This window comes from Thunnus maccoyii, chromosome 20, assembly GCF_910596095.1.
Source record: "Thunnus maccoyii chromosome 20, fThuMac1.1, whole genome shotgun sequence".
In the NCBI taxonomy this organism is placed as follows: domain Eukaryota; kingdom Metazoa; phylum Chordata; class Actinopteri; order Scombriformes; family Scombridae; genus Thunnus; species Thunnus maccoyii.
This window is the reverse complement of record NC_056552.1, coordinates 133854-161353: the sequence shown is the minus strand read 5'-3', so window position 1 is coordinate 161353 and position 27500 is coordinate 133854. Positions and strand designations below refer to the sequence as shown.

The 27500-nt window shown below is 41.9% G+C and overlaps 3 protein-coding genes across 4 annotated transcripts in view; 1 reads left to right on the top strand and 2 right to left on the bottom strand.

Annotated features, from left to right (window-relative positions):
• The first annotated feature begins 409 nt into the window (after window positions 1-409).
• On the top strand, window positions 410-9660 carry minpp1b (multiple inositol-polyphosphate phosphatase 1b). 2 transcript variants are annotated; one of them, XM_042398504.1, is made up of 7 exons: window positions 410-1181; window positions 2050-2241; window positions 2553-2747; window positions 2953-3050; window positions 3129-3259; window positions 7416-7664; window positions 8207-8283. In XM_042398504.1, the coding sequence occupies exons 1-6, from the start codon at window positions 740-742 to the stop codon at window positions 7618-7620; spliced, it is 1263 nt and encodes a 420-aa protein (XP_042254438.1). In that variant the 5' UTR covers window positions 410-739; the 3' UTR covers window positions 7621-7664; window positions 8207-8283. The 2 variants fall into 2 exon arrangements, with proteins under 2 accessions (XP_042254438.1, XP_042254437.1); XM_042398503.1 differs by having other exon boundaries at window positions 412-1181; window positions 7416-7549; window positions 8207-9660.
• A 2607-nt stretch (window positions 9661-12267) lies between these two features.
• The window catches only part of atad1b (ATPase family AAA domain containing 1b), a 45568-nt gene continuing 30335 nt past the window's right edge, over window positions 12268-27500 (bottom strand). Inside the window, exons 6-10 of the mRNA XM_042396317.1 lie at window positions 22287-22393; window positions 21997-22086; window positions 19697-19747; window positions 16057-16187; window positions 12268-12534 (exon numbers count right to left, since the gene is read on the bottom strand). Of these exons, the coding sequence (XP_042252251.1) occupies window positions 12414-12534; window positions 16057-16187; window positions 19697-19747; window positions 21997-22086; window positions 22287-22393 (500 nt within the window). The 3' untranslated portion in view covers window positions 12268-12413. The remainder of the gene's footprint in view (window positions 12535-16056; window positions 16188-19696; window positions 19748-21996; window positions 22087-22286; window positions 22394-27500) is intronic.
• LOC121886391 (uncharacterized PE-PGRS family protein PE_PGRS54-like) lies at window positions 19757-21980 on the bottom strand. The gene is made up of 2 exons (XM_042396316.1): window positions 20836-21980; window positions 19757-20742 (listed from the first exon to the last, which is right to left on the bottom strand). The coding sequence occupies exons 1-2, from the start codon at window positions 21689-21691 to the stop codon at window positions 19811-19813; spliced, it is 1788 nt and encodes a 595-aa protein (XP_042252250.1). The 5' UTR covers window positions 21692-21980; the 3' UTR covers window positions 19757-19810.

Here is a 27500-nt window from a genome sequence, read left to right as displayed (position 1 = left end):
CAACCCCTGTAAGAAGAGTTAAACCTGGAGTCACTCAAACCCACCGACGGAAAGTTTCTGAAAGGTATTTTAATCCTGATAATAATCCGGATTATGAAGACATATTTTACACAATGATTGACAATAAACTGAACAGTCAGTAAATCAACGTTGTTGGATTGTTCAAGCAGAAATCAAAGTGAATTAAATCAGACAGCATCATCATGTCTGTCTCCTAAAACGATGATCAATAACCATTCAAACGTTTCTCTTAATAACGAGATCAGGAAGTCGTTATTGTGAGAGAACAATCTCATAATTACCAGAAGAGATCTTGTAATTAAGAGAAGACCTCCATGTCTGTTTCCTTGGGGAATGCAAACAAACAAACAAACAAACAAACAAACAAACAAACATTGTGTTCATTTGAAGCGTTCCACGCTTTTATTTTGAAAGTAAACAACAGAAGTATTTTTGTTCTGGCTTTTATTTTGGAATAATTAAACGGAAGCTGTTTGTGTATTCACCGGAAGTGACGCATGTTTCTGGTTTTGAAGCTACATGAAAAAAAATAGATGTGTTCTATCGATGTCCTGATCGATATTAGTGAGTATTGATATTAGTACTAGTTGTAGTTTTATGACAAATGATCGATTTAAAAACTGTGACGCGCTGAGCGACAGACGGGTCAAAGGTCACGTGAACCCGGAACATCAACAAAGCAAACAAAGGCGGGAGAAGCATCCGGAGCTCCGCCGACATGTTCTCCGTTTCTCTGCCCAGAAACAGCGTCCTGACGGCGGCTCTCAGCCTGCTGCTGACCCGCCTGTCCTGCTCCTCTCTGTCGGTCCAGGACGTCCCGCACATCGCCTCTTACTTCGGGACCAAGACCCGGTACGAGGAGGTGAACCCGCACCTGCTGCGGGACGCCTTGTCTGTCAATAAATCCGTGTTAAAGCCCCCGGACACGGAGCGCTGCTCCCCGGTGCACCTGACCGCCGTCATCAGGCACGGCAGCCGGTACCCGACCGTCAAAAACATCCGCAGGATCCACAAACTGAGCGAGCTGGTGCGGAGGGAGGCTAGAGGGGGCTCCGCAGGTACCGGGTTTACCGGGGGGTCCGGGGGGTCCGGGGGCTCCGGGGCCTGGCTGCGGGACATCCAGAGCCGCTGGGAGATGTGGTTCACCGAGGACATGGACGGTGAGGACGCAAAACACGAGGGGAAATATTCCACATGGCTATGAATGTTATATGTTATCCTCCTCCTCCCCTCCCTCCTTCCTCCTTCCTCCTCTTCCTCTCCTCCTCTCCCTCCTTCCTCCTCCTCCTCTCCCTCCTTCCTCCTCCTCCTCTCCCTCCTCCTCTTCCTCTCCCTCCTCCTCCTCCTCCTCTCCCTCCTTCCTCCTCCTCCTCTCCCTCCTCCTCTTCCTCTCCCTCCTCCTCCTCCTCCTCCTCTCCCTCCTCCTCTTCCTCTCCTCCTCCTCCTCCTCCTCTCCCTCCTTCCTCCTCTTCCTCTCCTCCTCTCTCTCCTCCTCTTCCTCTCCCTCCTCCTCCTCCTCCTCCTCTCCCTCCTTCCTCCTCCTCCTCTCCCTCCTCCTCTTCCTCTCCTCCTCCTCCTCCTCCTCTCCCTCCTTCCTCCTCCTCCTCTCCCTCCTCCTCTCCCTCCTCCTCCTCCTCTTCCTCTCCTCCTCCTCCTCTCCCTCTTCCTCTTCCTCGTCCTCTCCCTCCCTCCTCCTCCTTCCTCCTCCTCCTCTCCCTCCTCCTCCTCTCACTCCCTCCTCCTCTCCTTCCTCCTCCTCCTTCCTCCTCCTCCTCTCCCTCTCCCTCCTCCTCCCTCTTCCCCTCCCTCCTCCTCCTTCCTCCTCCTCCTCTCCCTCTCCCTCCTCCTCCCTCTTCCCCTCCCTCCTCCTCCTCTCACTCCTTCCTCCTCCTTCCTCCTCTCCCTCCTCCTCTCCTTCCTCCTCCTCCTCCTCTCACTCCTTCCTCCTCCTTCCTCCTCTCCTTCCTCCTCCTCCTCCTCTCCCTCTCCCTCCTCCTCCCTCTTCCCCTCCCTCCTCCTCCTCCTCAGGTCAGCTGGTGGAGAAGGGCAGAGATGACCTCCGTCAGCTGGCGAGGCGTCTGTCCGCCTTGTTCCCGTCTCTGCTGTCAGAGGAGAACGTGAGGAAGAGGAGGATCAGCTTCCTGAGCAGCTCGAAGCATCGCTGTGTGAGCAGCGTGGAGGCGTTTCAGGAGGGTCTGCAGCAGCACTGGGGACGCCACGGTGAGATTCTACACGCCCGAACACGCCTGAACACGCCCGAACACGCCCGAACACGCCCGAACACGCCTGAACACGCCCAAACACGCCTGAACACGCCCGAACACGCCTGAACACGCCCGAACACGCCTGAACACGCCCGAACACGCCTGACTTCTGTCTGTCTTGTTGGTTCTGTTTTACCCAGCATGCATTGTGCTTCTCTCCATGGCTGTATTCTGAATCAGTATGATGTCACTACTGGTTGAAGAAACGGAGCGAGGCAGCAGGTCATGTGATCTCTCTCTCTCTCTCTCTCTCTCTCTCTCTCGCAGAGGTGCACTACAGCCACGAGTTGGATGACCATCTGATGCGTTTCTTTGAGCGTTGCCGTGGTTACGTGGAGGGCGTGGAGAACAACCGCACGGCGCTGGCAGAGGTGGAGAAGTTCAAACACGGCGAGGAGATGGAGAGAGTGAGGAGGAGGATGTCCGAGAGGCTGGGCCTTCCTCATCACCGCCTCACACCAGGTCACACGCACACACTGTTGCCATAGCAACACCACCAGCTTTAGGGATGTCAATAATCGATCATCAATTCACTGGCGTCAATAATTTAATTAGTTTTTATTTGACATTAAATCTCACTCGATTACAAAAAGTCCAAACTTATTACCGGCTGACGTCAACGAGCCGATAAACGATGACGAGTTTTGTCCCTCCGTGTGTCCTGTAGATCTGGTGGAAGCGGCGTTCTTCTTGTGTTCCTACGAGCTGTCTATCAAGTCTCTTCACTCTCCGTGGTGCTTCCTGTTTGACGAGAGCGACGCCAAGGTCAAAGCAGCAGAACTTTAACCCTTTAACCCGCGGACGGAGCGTTTCGTTATATTTACCCGCCGTCTCTCTCCGCAGGTGTTGGAGTACAAGTCGGACCTGAAGCAGTACTGGAAGCGTTCTCATGGTCATGTGATCAGCAGTCTGTCCAGCTGTCCTCTCTTCCATCACGTCTTCAGGACGCTCGACAAGGCCGGACGCCCCCGCAGGTCGGTGACATCATCAGACAGACAGACTCGTCTGTAATCACAGATTCATTTTTCAATCGTTAAGCTGCTGTCAGCGAATCGCTGCACTTCCTGCAGATGTTTCACAATAAAAGTCTTCCAGGCAGCTGATTGGTCGCTGCTTTATTCAAAGTTTATTAATAGTAAACGTGTCGCGTGTCCAAACTCACCTGATTGGACACTGAACTCCCAACGATGCAGGTAACAGACAGAGTAACAGACACACAGAGCAACAGACACACAGAGTAACAGACAGAGTAACAGACACACAGAGTAACAGACACACAGAGTAACAGACACACAGAGTAACACACAGAGTAACAGACACACAGAGTAACAGACAGAGTAACAGACACACAGAGTAACAGACAGGGTAACAGACACACAGAGTAACAGACACACAGAGTAACAGACACACAGAGTAACAGACAGAGTAACACACAGAGTAACAGACACACAGAGTAACAGACAGAGTAACAGACACACAGAGTAACAGACAGGGTAACAGACACACAGAGTAACAGACACACAGAGTAACAGACAGAGTAACAGACACACAGAGTAACAGACAGGGTAACAGACACACAGAGTAACAGACACACAGAGTAACAGACACACAGAGTAACAGACAGAGTAACAGACACACAGAGTAACAGACAGGGTAACAGACACACAGAGCAACAGACACACAGAGTAACAGACAGGGTAACAGACACACAGAGTAACAGACACACAGAGTAACAGACACACAGAGTAACACACAGAGTAACAGACACACAGAGCAACAGACACACAGAGTAACAGACAGAGTAACAGACACACAGAGTAACAGACAGGGTAACAGACACACAGAGTAACAGACACACAGAGTAACAGACAGAGTAACAGACACACAGAGTAACAGACAGGGTAACAGACACACAGAGTAACAGACACACAGAGTAACAGACAGAGTAACACACAGAGTAACAGACACACAGAGTAACAGACAGAGTAACACACAGAGTAACAGACACACAGAGTAACAGACAGAGTAACAGACACACAGAGTAACAGACAGAGTAACACACAGAGTAACAGACACACAGAGTAACACACAGAGTAACACACAGAGTAACAGACACACAGAGTAACAGACACACAGAGTAACAGACAGAGTAACAGACACACAGAGTAACAGACAGGGTAACAGACACACAGAGTAACAGACACACAGAGTAACAGACACACAGAGTAACAGACAGAGCAACAGACACACAGAGTAACAGACAGAGTAACAGACAGAGTAACAGACAGTAACAGACAGAGTAACAGACAGTAACAGACAGTAACAGACAGAGTAACAGACACACAGAGTAACAGACAGAGTAACAGACACACAGAGTAACAGACACACAGAGTAACAGACACACAGTAACAGACAGAGTAACAGACAGTAACAGACAGAGTAACAGACACACAGAGTAACAGACAGAGTAACAGACAGAGTAACATACACACAGAGTAACACAGAGTAACAGACAGACAGAGTAACAGACAGACAGAGTAACAGACAGTAACAGACAGAGTAACAGACACACAGAGTAACAGACACACAGAGTAACAGACAGACAGAGTAACAGACAGACAGAGTAACAGACAGAGTAACAGACAGTAACAGACAGAGTAACAGACAGAGTAACAGACACACAGAGTAACAGACAGAGTAACAGACAGAGTAACAGACAGTAACAGACAGAGTAACAGACAGTAACAGACAGTAACAGACAGAGTAACAGACAGAGTAACAGACACACAGAGTAACAGACAGAGTAACAGACACACAGAGTAACAGACACACAGAGTAACAGACACACAGTAACAGACAGAGTAACAGACAGTAACAGACAGAGTAACAGACACACAGAGTAACAGACAGAGTAACAGACAGAGTAACATACACACAGAGTAACACAGAGTAACAGACAGACAGAGTAACAGACAGACAGAGTAACAGACAGTAACAGACAGAGTAACAGACACACAGAGTAACAGACACACAGAGTAACAGACAGAGTAACAGACAGACAGAGTAACAGACAGAGTAACAGACAGAGTAACAGACAGAGTAACAGACACACAGAGTAACAGACAGTAACAGACAGAGTAACAGACAGAGTAACAGACACACAGAGTAACAGACAGTAACAGACAGAGTAACAGACACACAGAGTAACAGACACACAGAGTAACAGACAGAGTAACAGACACACAGAGTAACAGACACACAGAGTAACAGACAGAGTAACAGACACACAGAGTAACAGACAGAGTAACAGACAGAAACAGACAGAGTAACAGACAGAGTAACAGACACACAGAGTAACAGACAGAGTAACAGACACACAGAGTAACAGACACACAGAGTAACAGACACACAGAGTAACAGACAGAGTAACAGACACACAGAGTAACAGACAGAAACAGACAGAGTAACAGACAGAGTAACAGACACACAGAGTAACAGACAGAGTAACAGACACACAGAGTAACACACAGAGTAACAGACAGAGTAACAGACACACAGAGTAACAGACAGAGTAACAGACACACAGAGTAACAGACAGAAACAGACAGAGTAACAGACACACAGAGTAACAGACAGAGTAACAGACACACAGAGTAACACACAGAGTAACAGACAGAGTAACAGACACACAGAGTAACAGACACACAGAGTAACAGACAGAGTAACAGACACACAGAGTAACAGACAGAGTAACACACAGAGTAACACACAGAGTAACAGACACACAGAGTAACAGACACACAGAGTAACAGACAGAGTAACAGACACACAGAGTAACAGACAGAGTAACAGACACACAGAGTAACAGACACACAGAGTAACAGACAGAGTAACAGACACACAGAGTAACAGACAGAGTAACAGACAGAGTAACAGACACACAGAGTAACAGACAGTAACAGACAGAGTAACAGACAGCAACAGACAGAGTAACAGACACACAGAGTAACAGACAGAGTAACAGACAGAGTAACAGACAGACAGAGTAACAGACAGTAACAGACACACAGAGTAACAGACAGAGTAACAGACAGACAGAGTAACAGACACACAGAGTAACAGAGTAACAGACACACAGAGTAACAGACAGAGTAACAGACACACAGAGTAACAGACAGAGTAACAGACACACAGAGTAACAGAGTAACAGACACACAGAGTAACAGACAGTAACAGACAGAGTAACAGACACACAGAGTAACAGACAGAGTAACAGACACACAGAGTAACAGACAGAGTAACAGACACACAGAGTAACAGACACACAGAGTAACAGACAGAGTAACAGACAGAGTAACAGACAGAGTAACAGACAGACAGAGTAACAGACAGAGTAACAGACAGAGTAACAGACACACAGAGTAACAGACAGAGTAACAGACAGACAGAGTAACAGACACACAGAGTAACAGACAGACAGAGTAACAGACAGTAACAGACACACAGAGTAACAGACAGTAACAGACAGTAACAGACAGAGTAACAGACAGTAACAGACAGTAACAGAGTAACAGACAGAGTAACAGACAGTAACAGACAGTAACAGACAGAGTAACAGACAGTAACAGACACACAGAGTAACAGACAGAGTAACAGACACACAGAGTAACAGACACACAGAGTAACAGACAGACAGAGTAACAGACAGTAACAGATAGTAACAGACAGAGTAACAGACAGACAGAGTAACAGACAGTAACAGATAGTAACAGACAGAGTAACAGACACACAGAGTAACAGACAGAGTAACAGACACACAGAGTAACAGACACACAGAGTAACAGACACACAGAGTAACAGACAGTAACAGACAGTAACAGACAGAGTAACAGACAGAGTAACAGACATTCCCTCCGTCAGTAGGTCGATACTCAGCTGGAAAACGCAGCAGTTTGTGGTTTTGGGAAACTGAGACATTGTGAGACGTCTCTACTTTTTTCCATCTCGGCTGTTTTAGTGTTTAAATGGTTTTCGACACGTTTTCTAAATGACTGAAACGAGTCGTTTCAAACCTTTAACCTGCCGTAAACTCTCCTCACGCTGATGTGAAGGTTTGTTGTCGTCTGTCAGGTCCAGCGAGGCGTCGCCTGAACCCGCCTCCGTCCTGGTGGGCCATGCTGAGACGCTCCTCCCCCTCCTCTCCCTGCTAGGACTCTACAAGGACAAGACTCCGCCCACCGCCGACAACTACAGCACACAGCACGGTACGAAGCCCCGCCCCCATCCTGAGGTTCAATCGGATAATGATAAGTCAGCCAAAAGGAAGAGAGCATAGAAGTGAGGCCTGATGTCACCGGCTCAGTGTTTCCAGGTTTAAAGGTATCGTGTGTAAGAACTGACCCCCCCAAAACCCCCAAAACCTGCATCACAGAGATGAGTTACAACATAACTCTCAGTTCAACTAATATATAAACTATTATAATTAATATATTCTAGCTGTCGCTGAGCATCATGTCTCGTTATTTGCTGCCGTTTTACAACACGGTAAACTGACCACATGTTGGAATCTACATGTTTCTCACCTGATGATGTATTAAAACTTAATAAAGTGACGTATTAACAGTCCTACAGAGAAAAGTTCAGCAGCATTCAGCCTGACTCCACCATCACTTCTTCTTCTTCGTCTCATGTTGGACTGACGGTGACTCTCCGTCGCCTCTGTGGTGTAAAGTGGTATTATGAGACAGCGCAGGCCGCAGCTAGCTGGTTAGCATGCTAACTTCAGTAGCACATTCAGGTCTTTGACAGAACGTCAGAACTGTTGTTTCTTCACATCCTGTTGATGATTTTAGTTAATTTTTTAATTTAAACTGTTATTTTTTACACATTATAGCTTTAACGTGTCCCGTCGCGTCTCGCAGGTCGAAGTTTCCGGACCAGTGAGATCGTCCCGTACGCCGCCAACCTGCTGTTCGTCCTGTACGACTGCCAGCGAGGTCCGCGGCTGCAGCTGCTCGTCAACGAGTCTCCGGTTCGATTCCCGGGGCTGGAGGCGGAGGACGCGCCGCTGTACCGAGACGTCCGGGCCACGTACCGCCACCTGCTGGACGGCTGCGACTTCCACAGAGAGTGTGAGGGGAGACCGAGCGGCCGAGGACCCAACACCGAACTCTGATCTGGAAACCAGTAAAAACACTGGATCCGTCTTCTGCCACAGCCTTAATCAATATATTGATCTGTGAATATGGGAATCAGTTCAGCTCAAATGTTCTCGTCACGTTTAAATTATTTTTTACTTCACTCAAACAGATTAAGAAGCTCTGAGAGAAGAGTTAAACACTGGTCCGACAAGCCCCTCCCCCAGGCGGCGGCTGTCCAATCACGGCTCGGCAACAGTAACGCAGCCCCTCCCCCAGGCGGCGGCTGTCCAATCACGGCTCGGCAACAGTAACGCAGCCCCTCCCCCAGGCGGCGGCTGTCCAATCACAGCTTGGCAACAGTAACGCAGCCCCTCCCCCAGGCGGCAGCTGTCCAATCACGGCTCGGCAACAGTAACGCAGCCCCTCCCCCAGGCGGCGGCTGTCCAATCACGGCTCGGCAACAGTAACGCAGCCCCTCCCCCAGGCGGCGGCTGTCCAATCACGGCTCGGCAACAGTAACGCAGCTGCGGTCGATCAAAGACTTCATGAAACCAAAAACACAAAGTCTGAAGTTTTCTCTTGTAAAGTTTTTGTTCTCTGAGTAAAAACATCTTAAATCTGATTATTTATTTTGGGAACATTTGTGTTTATTAGTTTTTGTCGTGTTTTGAACGTGTTGTGTGTCTGTCAGCACGTTATTGATCATCAGTAATCAGAATAAAACACGTCTGTTTCTGTGATCAGATGATTCATGTCAACGTGCGATGAGACTTCATCATCAGTTCATTTTATGATATTATGATATTTATATATTTAGTCATCGATCAGTTTCGGGAAAATGTTTTATTTTTAAAACATAAAGATGTTAAAAACAAACCTGAGACGCTGAAACGCAGCGAACGTCTGAATCTGTTCAGTACGAAGCGTTTTTACAGGGATTGTGTTTATTTGAGGGACGACAGGGTTCATTGATCTTTATTTATTCTCTGGACCAATCAGCAGCCTCGGTGCTGCTGTGGAGCTTTCAGCAGATTCACTGAGCTTCTTCCGCTGCAGGTTTATGTGTGAACGAGCTCTGAGAGAATCAGGTTTATTTAATTAGTTTAGACTTAAAGTGCCAAAATCAGCCTTTGATGTGCGGACGGTTTCCTGCGGTGCTTTGAGACGCTTTGATTTATTCCACAAAGATGTTTTTATCTGAAAGTTTAATAAAGATTTTCACCGTTTTAAACTGATCAGTCTTCTGTCTTTGATTCAAAGTAGAAACCAGTTTAACTTGATTCTGTGAAATATTACAGAATAATCATCCATTTACAAGAAAAACTTCATATTTGTTCTCAAATAGTCTGAAATTAATTAATTCTCATTAAAAACAGATTTTATTCTGTAATTTAACTTTTAATGTAAAATTACAACAAATACATGAAATAATCTGAATATTAATTTTTCTCAGGTTAAAACTGCAAACTCATAAAATTATTATTATTATTATTGATAATTAATTTACATGTTTCTTATAAAACATTTATGACTTATTTAATATTATGATGCATTTTCTGGTGAAAACTTTGTTCTAATTTTTCTGAAATGACGAAGTTTAATTGTTAATTATGACAAATATAAAATATAAAATAACAGGCAGGTGTGAAGAGAAACTGCTGAATAATAAAAACAGTTTGATGAGTTTGTGATGATTTAATGATTGTTACAGTAATTAATATGAAATCAATTAAACATGTTTGAGCTCACACGTAACAATGATGTCATCATGAACATTACATCATTTAACAGGCCGTTACTAAAAAAATAAAAAGTCTTCCTGTATTCAAACCTGAAGCTGCAGTTTACAGATAATAATAATAATAATCCAATAATCAATAAACAGAAAACTAATCAGCAGCTTGTTTCATAATCAATTTAGTTTATTTTTTAGCAAAACTAAAACTGTTTCTGCTGCTGTTTTACATCCTAATAAACTGAATATCGGTACAAAAACATTTATTTTACATTTTATGAACCAAACTGAAAATAAAATAAAGTTTCAGTAAAACCACAGTTCAGTTCTTCCAACATTCAAACATCACAATAAAAATAAAGAATAAAGTAAATAAAGTTCCATTTCATGTTTGCATTTTATTTTCCAGTGAGAACATTTCTTTACACGTCTGTAATTAACAATCATTTCCTAACGAGCAGAAAGAACTCAGACTATTAACGAACCTTCAGACTTTTCCTTTATTAATACTCTAATATAAAAAGTATTATTGACGTCTTCAGTGTTTTGGCACTTTGTAAATTGGAGCCAATCAGAGAGAAGAACTGCTGCATTTAAACCAAAGTAAACATTCATTACTGGTAATTAACAGCTGACACGGTTCTCTCCAGGAAACGATGATGAAATGACAGACGTGTAATAATCCTGCAGTTCCTCTGATGTCCACCAGAGGCTGCTGTGATCAGACAGGAAATAAATAGATTGATGAGGAAGAAAAGCGTCACAGGGGTCATGTGACGTGTTTAATGACTCACTGTGTGAAAGTATTTACACGAACAAGTGAAACGACTCAAACTGACACACAAGTTAGTTCCTGGATCATCAGACGAGTCTCAAACTTACATGATTACAAAAACATGACAGATGCAGACAGACAGGCAGAGAGACAGACAGGCAGAGAGAGACAGGCAGAGAGACAGGCAGAGAGACAGACAGGCAGAGAGACAGAGAGACAGACAGACAGAGAGAGAGACAGACAGGCAGAGAGACAGACAGACAGGCAGAGAGACAGGCAGAGAGAGAGACAGGCAGAGAGAGAGACAGGCAGAGAGACAGGCAGAGAGACAGAGAGGCAGAGAGACAGACAGACAGGCAGAGAGACAGACAGGCAGAGAGACAGACAGACAGGCAGAGAGACAGACAGACAGGCAGAGAGACAGACAGGCAGAGAGAGAGACAGGCAGAGAGACAGACAGGCAGAGAGAGACAGGCAGAGAGACAGACAGGCAGAGAGACAGAGAGACAGACAGACAGAGAGACAGACAGACAGGCAGAGAGACAGGCAGAGAGAGAGACAGGCAGAGAGACAGGCAGAGAGACAGAGAGGCAGAGAGACAGACAGACAGGCAGAGAGACAGACAGGCAGAGAGACAGACAGGCAGAGAGACAGACAGACAGGCAGAGAGACAGACAGACAGGCAGAGAGACAGACAGGCAGACAGACAGACAGACAGGCAGAGAGACAGACAGGCAGAGAGACAGACAGACAGGCAGAGAGACAGAGAGAGAGACAGGCAGACTGATCAGCTGACTGAATAAAAACAAGAAGCAGTGGCACATGTAGAACATGAAACATGTGAAACATGAAACATGTAGAACATGAAACATGTAGAACATGAAACATGTGGAACATGAAACATGTAGAACATGAAACATGTGAAACATGAAACATGTAGAACATGAAACATGTGGAACATGAAACATGTGGAACATGTGGAACATGAAACATGTGGAACATGAAACACGTGAAACATGAAACATGTAGAACATGAAACATGTGGAACATGAAACATGTGGAACATGAAACACGTGAAACATGAAACATGTAGAACATGAAACATGTGGAACATGAAACATGTAGAACATGAAACATGTGGAACATGTGGAACATGTGGAACATGTGGAACATGAAACATGTAGAACATGAAACATGTGGAACATGAAACATGTGGAACATGTAGAACATGAAACATGTGGAACATGAAACACGTGAAACATGAAACATGTAGAACATGAAACATGTGGAACATGAAACATGTAGAACATGAAACATGTGGAACATGTGGAACATGAAACATGTGGAACATGAAACATGTGGAACATGAAACGTGGAAACAGCAGGTCAGTATTTACACACTGTGCTGATGAACGGGCGGGAACTGAACCCGCAACCGCAGGCTGAGGTCACCATGTGATCATGTGATCTGTGTGTGTTCAGTCCAGAGCGGCGTGCAGCAGGGCGCCGTGTCCGCCCGCCGTTTTAGATTTCTTCATCTTACTGATCGCCTTCTGCAGATCGGACTGATGGATCGGACGAATGAAATCCTCTGAAACACTGAGAGAGAGAGACAGGCAGAGAGAGAGACAGGCAGAGAGAGAGAGACAGGCAGAGAGAGACAGGCAGAGAGAGAGAGAGAGAGACAGGCAGAGAGAGAGACAGGCAGAGAGAGAGAGACAGGCAGAGAGAGAGAGACAGGCAGAGAGAGAGAGACAGAGAGAGAGAGAGACAGGCAGAGAGAGAGAGACAGGCAGAGAGAGAGACAGAGAGAGAGAGAGACAGGCAGAGAGAGAGACAGGCAGAGAGAGAGAGACAGGCAGAGAGAGAGACAGGCAGAGAGAGAGACAGAGAGAGAGAGAGACAGGCAGAGAGAGAGAGAGACAGGCAGAGAGAGAGACAGGCAGAGAGAGAGGCAGAGAGAGAGAGAGACAGGCAGAGAGAGAGAGAGACAGGCAGAGAGAGAGACAGGCAGAGAGAGAGAGACAGGCAGAGAGAGAGACAGGCAGAGAGAGAGAGAGACAGGCAGAGAGAGAGACAGGCAGAGAGAGAGAGACAGGCAGAGAGAGAGAGAGACAGGCAGAGAGAGAGAGACAGGCAGAGAGAGAGAGACAGGCAGAGAGAGAGACAGGCAGAGAGAGAGAGAGACAGGCAGAGAGAGAGAGACAGGCAGAGAGAGAGAGACAGGCAGAGAGAGAGAGACAGGCAGAGAGAGACAGGCAGGCAGAGAGAGAGAGACAGGCAGAGAGAGAGAGACAGGCAGGCAGAGAGAGAGAGACAGGCAGAGAGAGACAGGCAGAGAGAGAGAGACAGGCAGAGAGAGAGAGACAGGCAGGCAGAGAGAGAGAGACAGGCAGAGAGAGAGAGACAGGCAGAGAGAGAGAGACAGGCAGGCAGAGAGAGAGAGACAGGCAGAGAGAGACAGGCAGAGAGAGAGAGAGACAGGCAGAGAGAGAGTTAGTTGCTAATGAACCATCACTACTGACTGTGTTCACGCTGTATATACATATATATATATATGTATGTATGTATGTATGTACATGTACGTATATATGTATGTATGTATGTACATGTACGTATATATGTATGTATGTATGTACATGTACGTATATATGTATGTATGTATGTATGTATGTATGTACATGTACGTATATATGTATGTATGTATGTATGTATGTACATGTATGTATATATGTATGTATATATGTATGTATGTATGTATGTATGTACATGTATGTATATATGTATGTATATATGTATGTATGTACATGTACATATGTATGTATATATGTATGTATGTACATGTACATATATATGTATGTATGTACATGTATATATGTATGTATGTATGTATGTATGTACATGTATATATGTATGTATGTATGTATGTACATGTATGTATATATGTATGTATGTATGTATGTACATGTATGTATATATGTATGTATGTATGTATGTACATGTATGTATATATGTATGTATGTATGTATGTACATGTATGTATATATGTATGTATGTATGTATGTACATGTATGTATATATGTATGTATGTATGTATGTACATGTATGTATATATGTATGTATGTATGTATGTACATGTATGTATATATGTATGTATGTATGTATGTACATGTATGTATATATGTATGTATGTATGTATGTACATGTATGTATATATGTATGTATGTATATGTATGTATATATGTATGTATATATGTATGTATGTATGTACATGTATGTATATATGTATGTATGTATGTATGTACATGTATGTATATATGTATGTATGTATGTATGTATGTACATGTATGTATATATGTATGTATGTATGTATGTACATGTATGTATATATGTATATATGTATGTATGTATGTACATGTATGTATATATGTATGTATGTATGTATGTACATATGTATGTATGTATATATGTATATATGTATGTATGTATGTATGTACATGTATATGTATAAATGGAGCCACATTTGTAAGGAACATACATGATGAGCAGCAGAGCTGACTATGTGGGTTGAACCCATGAAAAATTTGCCAAATCTTCTCTGCCGATGCCAAACGGCTTATTTTGCTGTTGCTATGGACTCTTGTTTTGAGTTTCTGGTACCTCCAGGTGCCGCCGATCAGGCACCTGTGAGCTTGGGCCCTGCTACAGGGGTCAGTAGGTGTCTGCTCCAAGAATCAGCATACCAGGTTTGACTGGTCTGGATTGGGCCCGTACGATAGGCAACTTCAAGCTGGTGTTCCATAAAACCAAGTTGTGGCATTATTTGGAGTGAGCCCTAGCACCATCTCCAAAGTGAAGGCCAAGTTCTTTATAACGGGGGATGTCAGAGACCCAAGAAGACCGTCTCCTCACCCCGTCAGCACTGAGGTACCGTAGGCTGTCTTTGCAGTCCAGGTTTGCAGGACGATATGGCCGACGGCTCCCTGCCCAGACAATCTGGAACAGACTGCACGCAGCCAATCTGCGGTCTCATAGGGCTGCCACGAGGCCTGCCATGACCGCCCTTCACCATCAGGCCCGTTTGCGCTGGAACCTGAACATGTGGAGGATGTTCAGCGATGAGTCCAGATTCTGCCTACGGCAGTTGGATCGTAGGGTCAAAGTGTGGAGAAGATGCAGAGAACGCTGCGCTGATTGCTGCACCGATAGAGTAACATCTGTTGGTGGAGGCAGTGTGATGGTCTGGGGCGGCATCTCCCTCACTGGGAAAACCAGGCTCGTCATCACTGGAGGCAATCTCAACGGCCTGCCAGCAGTCCTGACCTCAACCCCACTGAACACTTGTGGGATCAGCTCGGGCATGCCAGAGTGACCAACACAACCACGTTGGCTGACTTGACAAATGCTGGTTGAAGAATGGGACGCCATCCCACAGCAGAGTGTGACCAGGCTGGTGACCAGCATGAGGAGGAGGTGCCAGGCTGTTGTGGCTGTGTATGGTTCTTCCACACGCTACTGAGGCTCCTGTTTGTTAGATTAATAAATTGTTAAATTGCCAATATGTCTTGTTTCTTCACACTTCAATCATCCAATCCACCAAACACCAAACAAGAGTCAATGGCAGAATAAGCTGTTTGGCATCGGCAGAGAGGATTTGGCAAATTTTTCATGGGCGCAACCCACATACTCAGCTCTGCTGCTCATCCCACAGATGTGGCTCCATTTAAAAGAGAAATAAACAGACTTTCCAACAGTATAAGATTTATTACCAAGAAGCTTCGTTACAACAAAGAAATAATCTACCAAACACACATGTCCTTACTTTATGTGCTACGTTTATACACACACACACACACACACACATATAGTTATATAGTTTACATACATATATATACGCATATATACATTTATATATATACAGATATATAAATATTTATATGTAGCTACACACACAGCCGTCTTTAACCCTTTCAGAAGGAAATGTGATCAGAATTGAATGAAGTATTATATGAAATTAAAACTGCTGCTTTCGTTAATCAAATGTATTGATTAGTTTCATTGACTGTTGCTGTTGACATTCATGCCAATAAAGCTCATTTGAATGGAGAGACAGACGGGTACCTGTCATTCTGAGTGTGGACGAAGTCTCGGACACACAGCAACGCAGCGTCGCGGCACATCTCCCTGAGGTCACTTCCTGAGAATCCCTCCGTTTCCTTGGCGACATCGACGAGGTCAACCGACAAATCGACCTACAGACAGAGAGCTGATCAGACTGATTGATGAAGTGATGCTGCAGAACGTGAGTTTACATGTTAAAGCATCTGACCTCAATCATCTTGTGCTGCATTCAGGAAAAATAGGAGAAAAAAGCACTTCGGACTGGTGTTCAATAACCAGACTGATGTCTATGATCACTATATATATGAATGAATGAATGAATGATGTGTAATATATGGATGGATGATGTGTAATAATATATGAATGAATGAATGATGTGTAATAATATATGAATGAATGAATGATGTGTAATAATATATGAATGAATGAATGATGTGTAATAATATATGAATGAATGATGTGTAATAATATATGAATGAATGAATGATGTGTAATAATATATGAATGAATGAATGATGTGTAATAATATATGAATGAATGATGTGTAATAATATATGAATGAATGATGTGTAATAATATATGAATGAATGATGTGTAATAATATATGAATGAATGAATGATGTGTAATAATATATGAATGAATGATGTGTAATAATATATGAATGAATGAATGATGTGTAATAATATATGAATGAATGAATGATGTGTAATAATATATGAATGAATGATGTGTAATAATATATGAATGAATGATATGTAATAATATATGAATGAATGAATGATGTGTAATAATATATGAATGAATGATGTGTAATAATATATGAATGGATGATGTGTAATAATATATGAATGAATGATGTGTAATAATATATGAATGAATGAATGAATGATGTGTAATAATATATGAATGGATGAATGATGTGTGATAATATGAATGAATGAATGATGTGTAATAATATATGAATGAATGATGTGTAATAATATATGAATGGATGAATGATGTGTAATAATATGAATGAATGAATGATGTGTAATAATATATGAATGGATGAATAATGTGTAATAATATGAATGAATGAATGATGTGTAATAATATGAATGAATGAATGATGTGTAATAATATATGAATGAATGATGTGTAATAATATATGAATGGATGAATGATGTGTAATAATATGAATGAATGAATGATGTGTAATAATATATGAATGAATGAATGATGTGTAATAATATATGAATGGATGAATGATGTGTAATAATATGAATGAATGAATTATGTGTAATAATATATGAATGGATGATGTGTAATAATATATGAATGGATGAATGATGTGTAATAATATATGAATGAATGATGTGTAATAATATATGAATGGATGAATGATGTGTGATAATATATGAATGAATGATGTGTAATAATATATGAATGAATGATGTATAATAATAATGAATGGATGATGTGTAATAATATGAATGAATAAATGAATGATGTGTAATAATATATGAATGAATGAATGATGTGTAATATATGAATGGATGAATGATGTGTAATAATATATGAATGAATGAATGATGTGTAATAATATATGAATGGATGATGTGTAATAATATATGAATGGATGAATGATGTGTAATAATATGAATGAATGAATGAATGATGTGTAATATATGAATGGATGATGTGTAATAATATATGAATGAATGATGTGTAATAATATATGAATGAATGTGTAATAATATATGAATGGATGAATGATGTGTAATAATATATGAATGAATGAATGAATGATGTGTAATATATGAATGGATGATGTGTAATATATGAATGAATGATGTGTAATATATGAATGAATGTGTAATAATATATGAATGGATGAATGATGTGTAATATATGAATGAATGAATGATGTGTAATAATATATGAATGGATGATGTGTAATAATATATGAATGGATGAATGATGTGTAATAATATATGAATGAATGATGTGTAATAATATATGAATGAATGATGTGTAATATATGAATGCATGAATGATGTGTAATAATATATGAATGGATGATGTGTAATAATATATGAATGAATGATGTGTAATAATATATGAATGAATGATGTGTAATAATATATGAATGAATGATGTGTAATAATATATGAATGAATGAATGATGTGTAATAATATATGAATGGATGATGTGTAATAATATATGAATGGATGAATGATGTGTAGTAATATATGAATGATGTGTAATAATATATGAATGAATGATGTGTAATAATATATGAATGAATGATGTGTAATAATATATGAATGAATGATGTGTAATAATAATGAATGGATGATGTATAATAATGAATGGATGATGTGTAATAATATATGAATGGATGAATGATGTGTAATAATATATGAATGATGTGTAATAATATATGAATGAATGATGTGTAATAATATATGAATGAATGATGTGTAATAATATATGAATGAATGATGTGTAATAATATATGAATGAATGATGTGTAATAATAATGAATGGATGATGTATAATAATAATGAATGGATGATGTGTAATAATATATGAATGAATGATGTGTAATAATATATGAATGAATGATGTGTAATAATATATGAATGATGTGTAATAATATATGAATGGATGAATGATGTGTAATAATATATGAATGAATGATGTGTAATAATATGAGAATGGATGATGTGTAATAATATATGAATGGATGAATGATGTGTAATATATGAATGGATGATGTGTAATAATATATGAATGGATGAATGATGTGTAATATATGAATGGATGATGTGTAATAATAATGAATGAATGATGTGTAATATATGAATGAATGATGTGTAATAATATATGAATGAATGATGTGTAATAATATATGAATGGATGATGTGTAATAATATATGAATGGATGATGTGTAATAATAATGAATGGATGATGTATAATAATAATGAATGGATGATGTGTAATAATATATGAATGGATGATGTGTAATAATAATGAATGGATGATGTATAATAATAATGAATGGATGATGTATAATAATATATGAATGGATGATGTGTAATAATAATGAATGGATGATGTATAATAATATATGAATGGATGATGTGTAATAATAATGAATGGATGATGTATAATAATATATGAATGAATGATGTGTAATAATATATGGATGATGTGTAATAATATATGAATGGATGATGTGTAATAATAATGAATGGATGATGTATAATAATAATGAATGGATGATGTGTAATAATAATGAATGGATGATGTATAATAATAATGAATGGATGATGTATAATAATATATGAATGGATGATGTATAATAATAATGAATGGATGAATGATGTGTAATAATATATGAATGAATGATGTATAATAATAATGAATGGATGATGTATAATAATATATGAATGGATGATGTGTAATAATATATGAATGGATGATCTATAATAATAATGAATGGATGAATATATGTACTGGATGGTTTTTTAAAGCGGGTGAATTATTCAGTTCTTGCTGGTCAGTCGGGGCGTTTGGGAGGGCGGGGCCTGTTTTAACAGGTGAAACATATGTAAGGCAGCCAATGAGCTGCTGCAGGAAGTGGTGAACTTACGCTCTCGTTCTCCAGGATGAGTTTGAGGATCTGCTCTCGCTGCTGCACACTCTGCACAAACACACAAACACACAAACACACAAACACACAAACAGTCGACCTGAAAATCTGCTTTCATTTAGTTTTCTGTTTGTATGAACAAAGCTGATCCTGCAGCCCCCAGACCGCTCTGATCCAGCTGATCCTGCAGCCCCCAGACCACTCTGATCCTGCAGCCCCCAGACCACTCTGATCCAACTGATCCTGCAGCCCCCAGACCACTCTGATCCAGCTGATCCTGCAGCCCCCAGACCACTCTGATCCAACTGATCCTGCAGCCCCCAGACCGCTCTGATCCAACTGATCCTGCAGCCCCCAGACCACTCTGATCCAACTGATCCTGCAGCCCCCAGACCACTCTGATCCAACTGATCCTGCAGCCCCCAGACCACTCTGATCCAACTGATCCTGCAGCCCCCAGACCACTCTGATCCTGCAGCCCCCAGACCACTCTGATCCTGCTGATCCTGCAGCCCCCAGACCACTCTGATCCAACTGATCCTGCAGCCCCCAGACCACTCTGATCCTGCAGCCCCCAGACCACTCTGATCCAGCTGATCCTGTAGCCCCCAGACCGCTCTGATCCAGCTGATCCTGTAGCCCCCAGACCACTCTGATCCAGCTGATCCTGCAGCCCCCAGACCGCTCTGATCCAACTGATCCTGCAGCCCCCAGACCGCTCTGATCCAACTGATCCTGCAGCCCCCAGACCACTCTGATCCAGCTGATCCTGCAGCCCCCAGACCACTCTGATCCTGCAGCCCCCAGACCGCTCTGATCCAGCTGATCCTGCAGCCCCCAGACCACTCTGATCCAGCTGATCCTGCAGCCCCCAGACCGCTCTGATCCTGCAGCCCCCAGACCACTCTGATCCTGCTGATCCTGCAGCCTCCAGACCACTCTGATCCAGCTGATCCTGCAGCCCCCAGACCGCTCTGATCCTGCAGCCCCCAGACCGCTCTGATCCTGCAGCCCCCAGACCACTCTGATCCTGCTGATCCTGCAGCCTCCAGACCACTCTGATCCAGCTGATCCTGCAGCCCCCAGACCACTCTGATCCAGCTGATCCTGCAGCCCCCAGACCGCTCTGATCCTGCAGCCCCCAGACCGCTCTGATCCAGCTGATCCTGCAGCCCCCAGACCGCTCTGATCCTGCAGCCCCCAGACCGCTCTGATCCAGCTGATCCTGCAGCCCCCAGACCGCTCTGATCCTGCAGCCCCCAGACCACTCTGATCCTGCTGATCCTGCAGCCTCCAGACCACTCTGATCCTGCAGCCCCCAGACCACTCTGATCCAGCTGATCCTGCAGCCTCCAGACCACTCTGATCCTGCAGCCCCCAGACCGCTCTGATCCAGCTGATCCTGTAGCCCCCAGACCACTCTGATCCTGCAGCCCCCAGACCGCTCTGATCCTGCTGATCCTGTAGCCCCCAGACCACTCTGATCCAGCTGATCCTGCAGCCCCCAGACCACTCTGATCCTGCTGATCCTGCAGCCCCCAGACCACTCTGATCCAGCTGATCCTGTAGCCCCCAGACCACTCTGATCCTGCTGATCCTGCAGCCCCCAGACCACTCTGATCCAGCTGATCCTGTAGCCCCCAGACCACTCTGATCCTGCTGATCCTGCAGCCCCCAGACCACTCTGATCCAGCTGATCCTGCAGCCCCCAGACCGCTCTGATCCAGCTGATCCTGTAGCCCCCAGACCGCTCTGATCCTGCAGCCCCCAGACCGCTCTGATCCAGCTGATCCTGTAGCCCCCAGACCACTCTGATCCAGCTGATCCTGTAGCCCCCAGACCACTCTGATCCAGCTGATCCTGCAGACCCCAGACCACTCTGATCCAGCTGATCCTGCAGACCCCAGACCGCTCTGATCCTGCAGCCCCCAGACCACTCTGATCCAGCTGCAAACAGCTGCTCCAGCCAGAGTCATGAAGCTCCATCTTCATCATGGACTCAGATGCAGCAACATTCAAGCTGCCGAGAACCTGAAACACTGTTTGCTGCTGTTTTAAAGGTAAATATTGATTAGCTTTAGCTTTCTGCTGATCAATAAAAACTATTCATGAAACATCCTCACTTTACTTTCACTGCACAGCTGCTGGTCAGTTTTATAAATATTTATATTTATTAACAGAGCAGGTGGAGACTTTACTGTAAACATGATCTATTGATCTATCTCCAATCAGTGTTGTATTGATTAATTGATGTGTGTGTGTGTGTGTGTGTGTGTGTGTGTGTGTGTGTGTGTGTATACCGGCTGGTTGATGTGGAACCTGGTCGGCATCCTCCTCAGAATAGCAGAGTCCAGATCCTGGGGACGATTGGTGGCTCCCATAATGATCACCTGACACAAACACACTCATCATCATCATTATTGTTGTTGTTGTTGTTGTTGTTGTTGTTGTTGTTGTTGTTGTTACTGTTAGTTTCTGTCATGAAGGAAATGTGACGACAAACACAAACAGGTGATCAAACTGAGCTGTGATGTAAAACAGATGAGAGCAGCGGAGGAAGGCCGTCTACACTGTTTCTGTGTATTGATACCTGGCAGTGGACGTCCGTGTCCAGTCCGTCCCACAGACTCATGAACTGAGCCTTCATCATGGCCGTGGCCTCGTGGTCCGAGCTGGAGCGACTCCTCAGGAACGAGTCTGAAACACACAAACACACGGGAGAGATTCAGGGCCTCATCGCGTCATCCCCGACCGTCGGCCGGTTTCCTTCAACTCTGCAGAGACGAACACATTCAATACCGATCGGTTTTATTGATAAAGCACCGACGGACTCATCTCAGGGTTCGTTCCACATAGAGCATCTGATCTACAGAGACCCAACATTCCTCCACAAGCAGGAAAAACTCCCCTTTAACGGGAAGAAACTTCCAGGAGAACCGACTCTGGGCGGCGCCGTCTGCCTCCACCGGCTGGTAGATGATGTAATAAAACCTCAGTTATCAAACATCAGACGTCGTCTTCAGCTTCAGTTGGACGTCTGTCTGTCTGTCTGCTACCTGTCTGTCTGCTACCTGTCTGTCTGCTACCTGTCTGTCTGCTACCTGTCTGTCTGCTACCTGTCTGTCTGTCTGCTACCTGTCTGTCTGCTACCTGTCTGTCTGCTACCTGTCTGTCTGCTACCTGTCTGTCTGTCTGTATAATGAGTGTATAATGAGTGTGTGTGTGTGTGTGTATAATGAGTGTGTATAATGAGTGTGTATAATGTGTGTGTGTATAATGTGTGTGTGTATAATGTGTGTGTGTATAATGAGTGTGTATAATGTGTGTGTATAATGAGTGTGTATAATGTGTGTGTGTGTATGAGTGTGTATAATGAGTGTGTGTGTATAATGAGTGTGTATAATGTGTGTGTGTATAATGAGTGTGTATAATGTGTGTGTGTGTATAATGAGTGTGTATAATGAGTGTGTGTGTATAATGAGTGTGTATAATGTGTGTGTGTGTATAATGTGTGTGTGTATAATGAGTGTGTATAATGTGTGTGTGTATAATGTGTGTGTGTATAATGTGTGTGTGTATAATGTGTGTGTGTGTATAATGTGTGTGTGTATAATGAGTGTGTATAATGAGTGTGTATAATGAGTGTGTGTGTATAATGTGTGTGTATAATGTGTGTGTGTGTATAATTGTGTGTGTATAATGAGTGTGTGTATAATTGTGTGTGTAATAAGTGTGTGTGTGTGTGTGTATAATGAGTGTGTGTGTATAATGTGTGTGTATAATGTGTGTGTGTGTATAATTGTGTGTGTATAATGAGTGTGTGTATAATTGTGTGTGTAATAAGTGTGTGTGTGTGTATAATGAGTGTGTGTATAATGAGTGTGTGTGTATGTAATAAGTGTGTGTGTGTGTGTGTATAATGAGTGTGTAATAAGTGTGTGTGTGTGTATAATGAGTGTGTGTGTGTGTAATAAGTGTGTGTGTGTGTAATAAGTGTGTGTGTGTATAATGAGTGTGTGTATAATGAGTGTGTGTGTGTATAATGAGTGTAATAAGTGTGTGTGTGTATAATGAGTGTGTCAATAATGAGTGTGTGTGTGTGTGTGTGTGTGTGTGTATAATGAGTGTGTCAATAATGAGTGTGTGTGTGTGTGTGTGTGTGTGTGTGTGTAATAAGTGTGTGTGTGTGTGTGTATAATGTGTGTGTGTATAATGAGTGTGTGTATAATAAGTGTGTGTGTATAATGTGTGTGTGTATGAGTGTGTGTGTGTGTAATAAGTGTGTGTGTGTGTATAATGTGTGTGTGTGTATAATGTGTGTGTGTATGAGTGTGTGTGTGTGTAATAAGTGTGTGTGTGTGTGTATAATGTGTGTGTGTATAATGAGTGTGTGTGTATAATGCGTGTGTGTATAATGTGTGTGTGTGTATAATGAGTGTGTGTGTATAATGAGTGTGTGTGTATAATGAGTGTGTGTGTATAATGCGTGTGTGTATGAGTGTGTGTGTGTGTAATAAGTGTGTGTGTGTGTATAATGTGTGTGTGTATAATGAGTGTGTGTGTATAATGCGTGTGTGTATAATGTGTGTGTGTGTATAATGAGTGTGTGTGTATACTGAGTGTGTGTATAATGAGTGTGTGTGTATAATGTGTGTGTGTATGAGTGTGTGTGTGTGTAATAAGTGTGTGTGTGTGTATAATGTGTGTGTGTATAATGAGTGTGTGTGTATAATGCGTGTGTGTATGAGTGTGTGTGTGTGTATAATGTGTGTGTATAATGAGTGAGTGTGTATAATGTGTGTGTATAATGTGTGTGTGTATAATGTGTGTGTGTGTATAATTGTGTGTGTATAATGAGTGTGTGTATAATTGTGTGTGTAATAAGTGTGTGTGTGTGTGTGTAATAAGTGTGTGTGTGTGTATAATGAGTGTGTATAATGAGTGTGTGTATAATGATTGTGTGTATAATGAGTGTGTGTATGAGTGTGTGTATGAGTGTGTGTATAATGTGTGTGTGTATAATGAGTGTGTGTGTGTGTAATAAGTGTGTGTGTGTGTAATAAGTGTGTGTGTGTGTAATAAGTGTGTGTGTGTATATAATGAGTGTGTATATAATGAGTGTGTGTATATAATGAGTGTGTGTGTGTGTATAATGAGTGTGTATAATGAGTGTGTGTATAATGATTGTGTGTGTGTAATAAGTATGTGTGTGTGTATAATGAGTGTGTGTGTATAATGAGTGTGTGTGTATAATGTGTGTGTGTATAATGAGTGTGTGTATGAGTGTGTGTGTGTGTAATAAGTGTGTGTGTGTGTGTGTATAATGTGTGTGTGTATAATGAGTGTGTGTATAATGAGTGTGTGTGTATAATGTGTGTGTGTATGAGTGTGTGTGTGTGTAATAAGTGTGTGTGTGTGTATAATGTGTGTGTGTATGAGTGTGTGTGTGTGTGATAAGTGTGTGTGTGTGTGTATAATGAGTGTGTGTGTATAATGTGTGTGTGTATGAGTGTGTGTGTGTGTAATAAGTGTGTGTGTGTATAATGAGTGTGTGTATGAGTGTGTGTGTGTGTGATAAGTGTGTGTGTGTGTGTATAATGAGTGTGTGTGTATAATGTGTGTGTGTATGAGTGTGTGTGTGTGTAATAAGTGTGTGTGTGTGTATAATGTGTGTGTGTATAATGAGTGAGTGTGTATAATGAGTGTGTGTATGAGTGTGTGTGTGTGTGATAAGTGTGTGTGTGTGTGTATAATGAGTGTGTGTGTATAATGTGTGTGTGTATAATGTGTGTGTGTGTATAATGTGTGTGTGTATAATGAGTGTGTGTGTATAATGTGTGTGTGTATAATGAGTGTGTGTATGAGTGTGTGTGTGTGTGATAAGTGTGTGTGTGTGTATAATGAGTGTGTGTGTATAATGTGTGTGTGTATGAGTGTGTGTGTGTGTAATAAGTGTGTGTGTGTGTGTATAATGTGTGTGTGTATAATGAGTGTGTGTATGAGTGTGTGTGTGTGTGTGTATAATGAGTGTGTGTGTATAATGTGTGTGTGTATGAGTGTGTGTGTGTAATTAGTGTGTGTGTGTGTATAATGACTGTGTGTATAATGAGTGTGTGTGTATAATGTGTGTGTGTATGAGTGTGTGTGTGTGTAATAAGTGTGTGTGTGTGTATAATGTGTGTGTGTATAATGAGTGTGTGTGTATAATGTGTGTGTGTGTATAATTGTGTGTGTATAATGAGTGTGTGTATAATTGTGTGTGTATAATGAGTGTGTGTGTGTGTATAATGAGTGTGTGTGTGTGTATAATGAGTGTGTGTGTGTGTATAATGAGTGTGTAATAAGTGTGTGTGTATATGTGTGTGTATAATGAGTGTGTGTGTGTGTAATAAGTGTGTGTGTGTGTATAATGAGTATGTAATAAGTGTGTGTGTGTATAATGAGTGTGTGTATAATGAGTGTGTGTATAATGAGTGTGTGTATAATGATTGTGTGTGTGTAATAAGTGTGTGTGTGTGTATAATGAGTATGTAATAAGTGTGTGTGTGTATAATGAGTGTGTGTGTGTGTGTGTATAATGAGTGTGTATATAATGAGTGTGTGTGTGTGTATAATGAGTGTGTGTGTGTAATAAGTGTGTGTATGAGTGTGTGTATAATAAGTGTGTGTAATAAGTGTGTGTGTGTGTATAATGAGTGTGTGTGTATAATGTGTGTGTGTATAATGAGTGTGTGTGTATGAGTGTGTGTGTATAATCAGTGTGTGTGTATAATGTGTGTGTGTATAATGAATATGTGTGTATGAGTGTGTGTGTATAATGTGTGTGTGTGTATAATTGTGTGTGTATAATGAGTGTGTGTATAATTGTGTGTGTATAATGAGTGTGTAATAAGTGTGTGTGTGTGTATAATGAGTGTGTGTGTATAATGTGTGTGTGTATAATGAGTGTGTGTGTATGAGTGTGTGTGTATAATGTGTGTGTGTGTAATGAGTGTGTGTATAATTGTGTGTGTATAATGAGTGTGTAATAAGTGTGTGTGTGTGTATAATGAGTGTGTGTGTGTATAATAAGTGTGTGTGTGTGTATAATCAGTGTGTGTGTATAATGTGTGTGTGTATAATGAGTGTGTGTGTATGAGTGTGTGTGTATAATGTGTGTGTGTGTATAATTGTGTGTGTATAATGAGTGTGTAATAAGTGTGTGTGTGTGTATAATGAGTGTGTGTGTGTGTAATAAGTGTGTGTGTGTATAATGAGTGTGTAATAAGTGTGTGTGTGTATAATGAGTGTGTAATAAGTGTGTGTGTGTATAATGTGTGTGTGTATAATGAGTGTGTGTATAATGAGTGTGTGTGTGTGTAATAAGTGTGTATGTGTGTGTATAATGAGTGTGTGTATAATGAGTGTGTATAATGAGTGTGTATAATGTGTGTGTATAATGTGTGTGTGTATAATGTGTGTGTATAATGAGTGTGTGTATAATGAGTGTGTGTGTGTATAATGTGTGTGTGTGTATAATGAGTGTGTGTGTATAATTGTGTGTGTATAATGAGTGTGTGTATAATTGTGTGTGTATAATGAGTGTGTGTGTGTATAATGTGTGTGTGTGTATAATTGTGTGTGTATAATGAGTGTGTGTATAATTGTGTGTGTATAATGTGTGTGTGTATAATGTGTGTGTATATAATGTGTGTGTATAATGTGTGTGTGTATAATTGTGTGTGTATAATGAGTGTGTGTATAATGAGTGTGTGTGTGTATAATGTGTGTGTGTATAATGTGTGTGTGTGTATAATTGTGTGTG

Coding starts and splice junctions, on each gene's coding strand:
- LOC121886391 (XM_042396316.1), bottom strand. CDS start 21,691: ATGATGAAGATGGAGCTTCATGACTCTGGCTGGAGCAGCTGTTTGCAG. Junction 20,743..20,835: donor TGGATCAGAGCGGTCTGGGG/GCTGCAGGATCA, acceptor AGTGGTCTGGAG/GCTGCAGGATCAGCAGGATC.
- minpp1b (XM_042398503.1), top strand. CDS start 740: ATGTTCTCCGTTTCTCTGCCCAGAAACAGCGTCCTGACGGCGGCTCTC. Junction 1,182..2,049: donor GTTCACCGAGGACATGGACG/GTGAGGACGCAA, acceptor CCTCCTCCTCAG/GTCAGCTGGTGGAGAAGGGC. Junction 3,051..3,128: donor TTGACGAGAGCGACGCCAAG/GTCAAAGCAGCA, acceptor CTCTCTCCGCAG/GTGTTGGAGTACAAGTCGGA.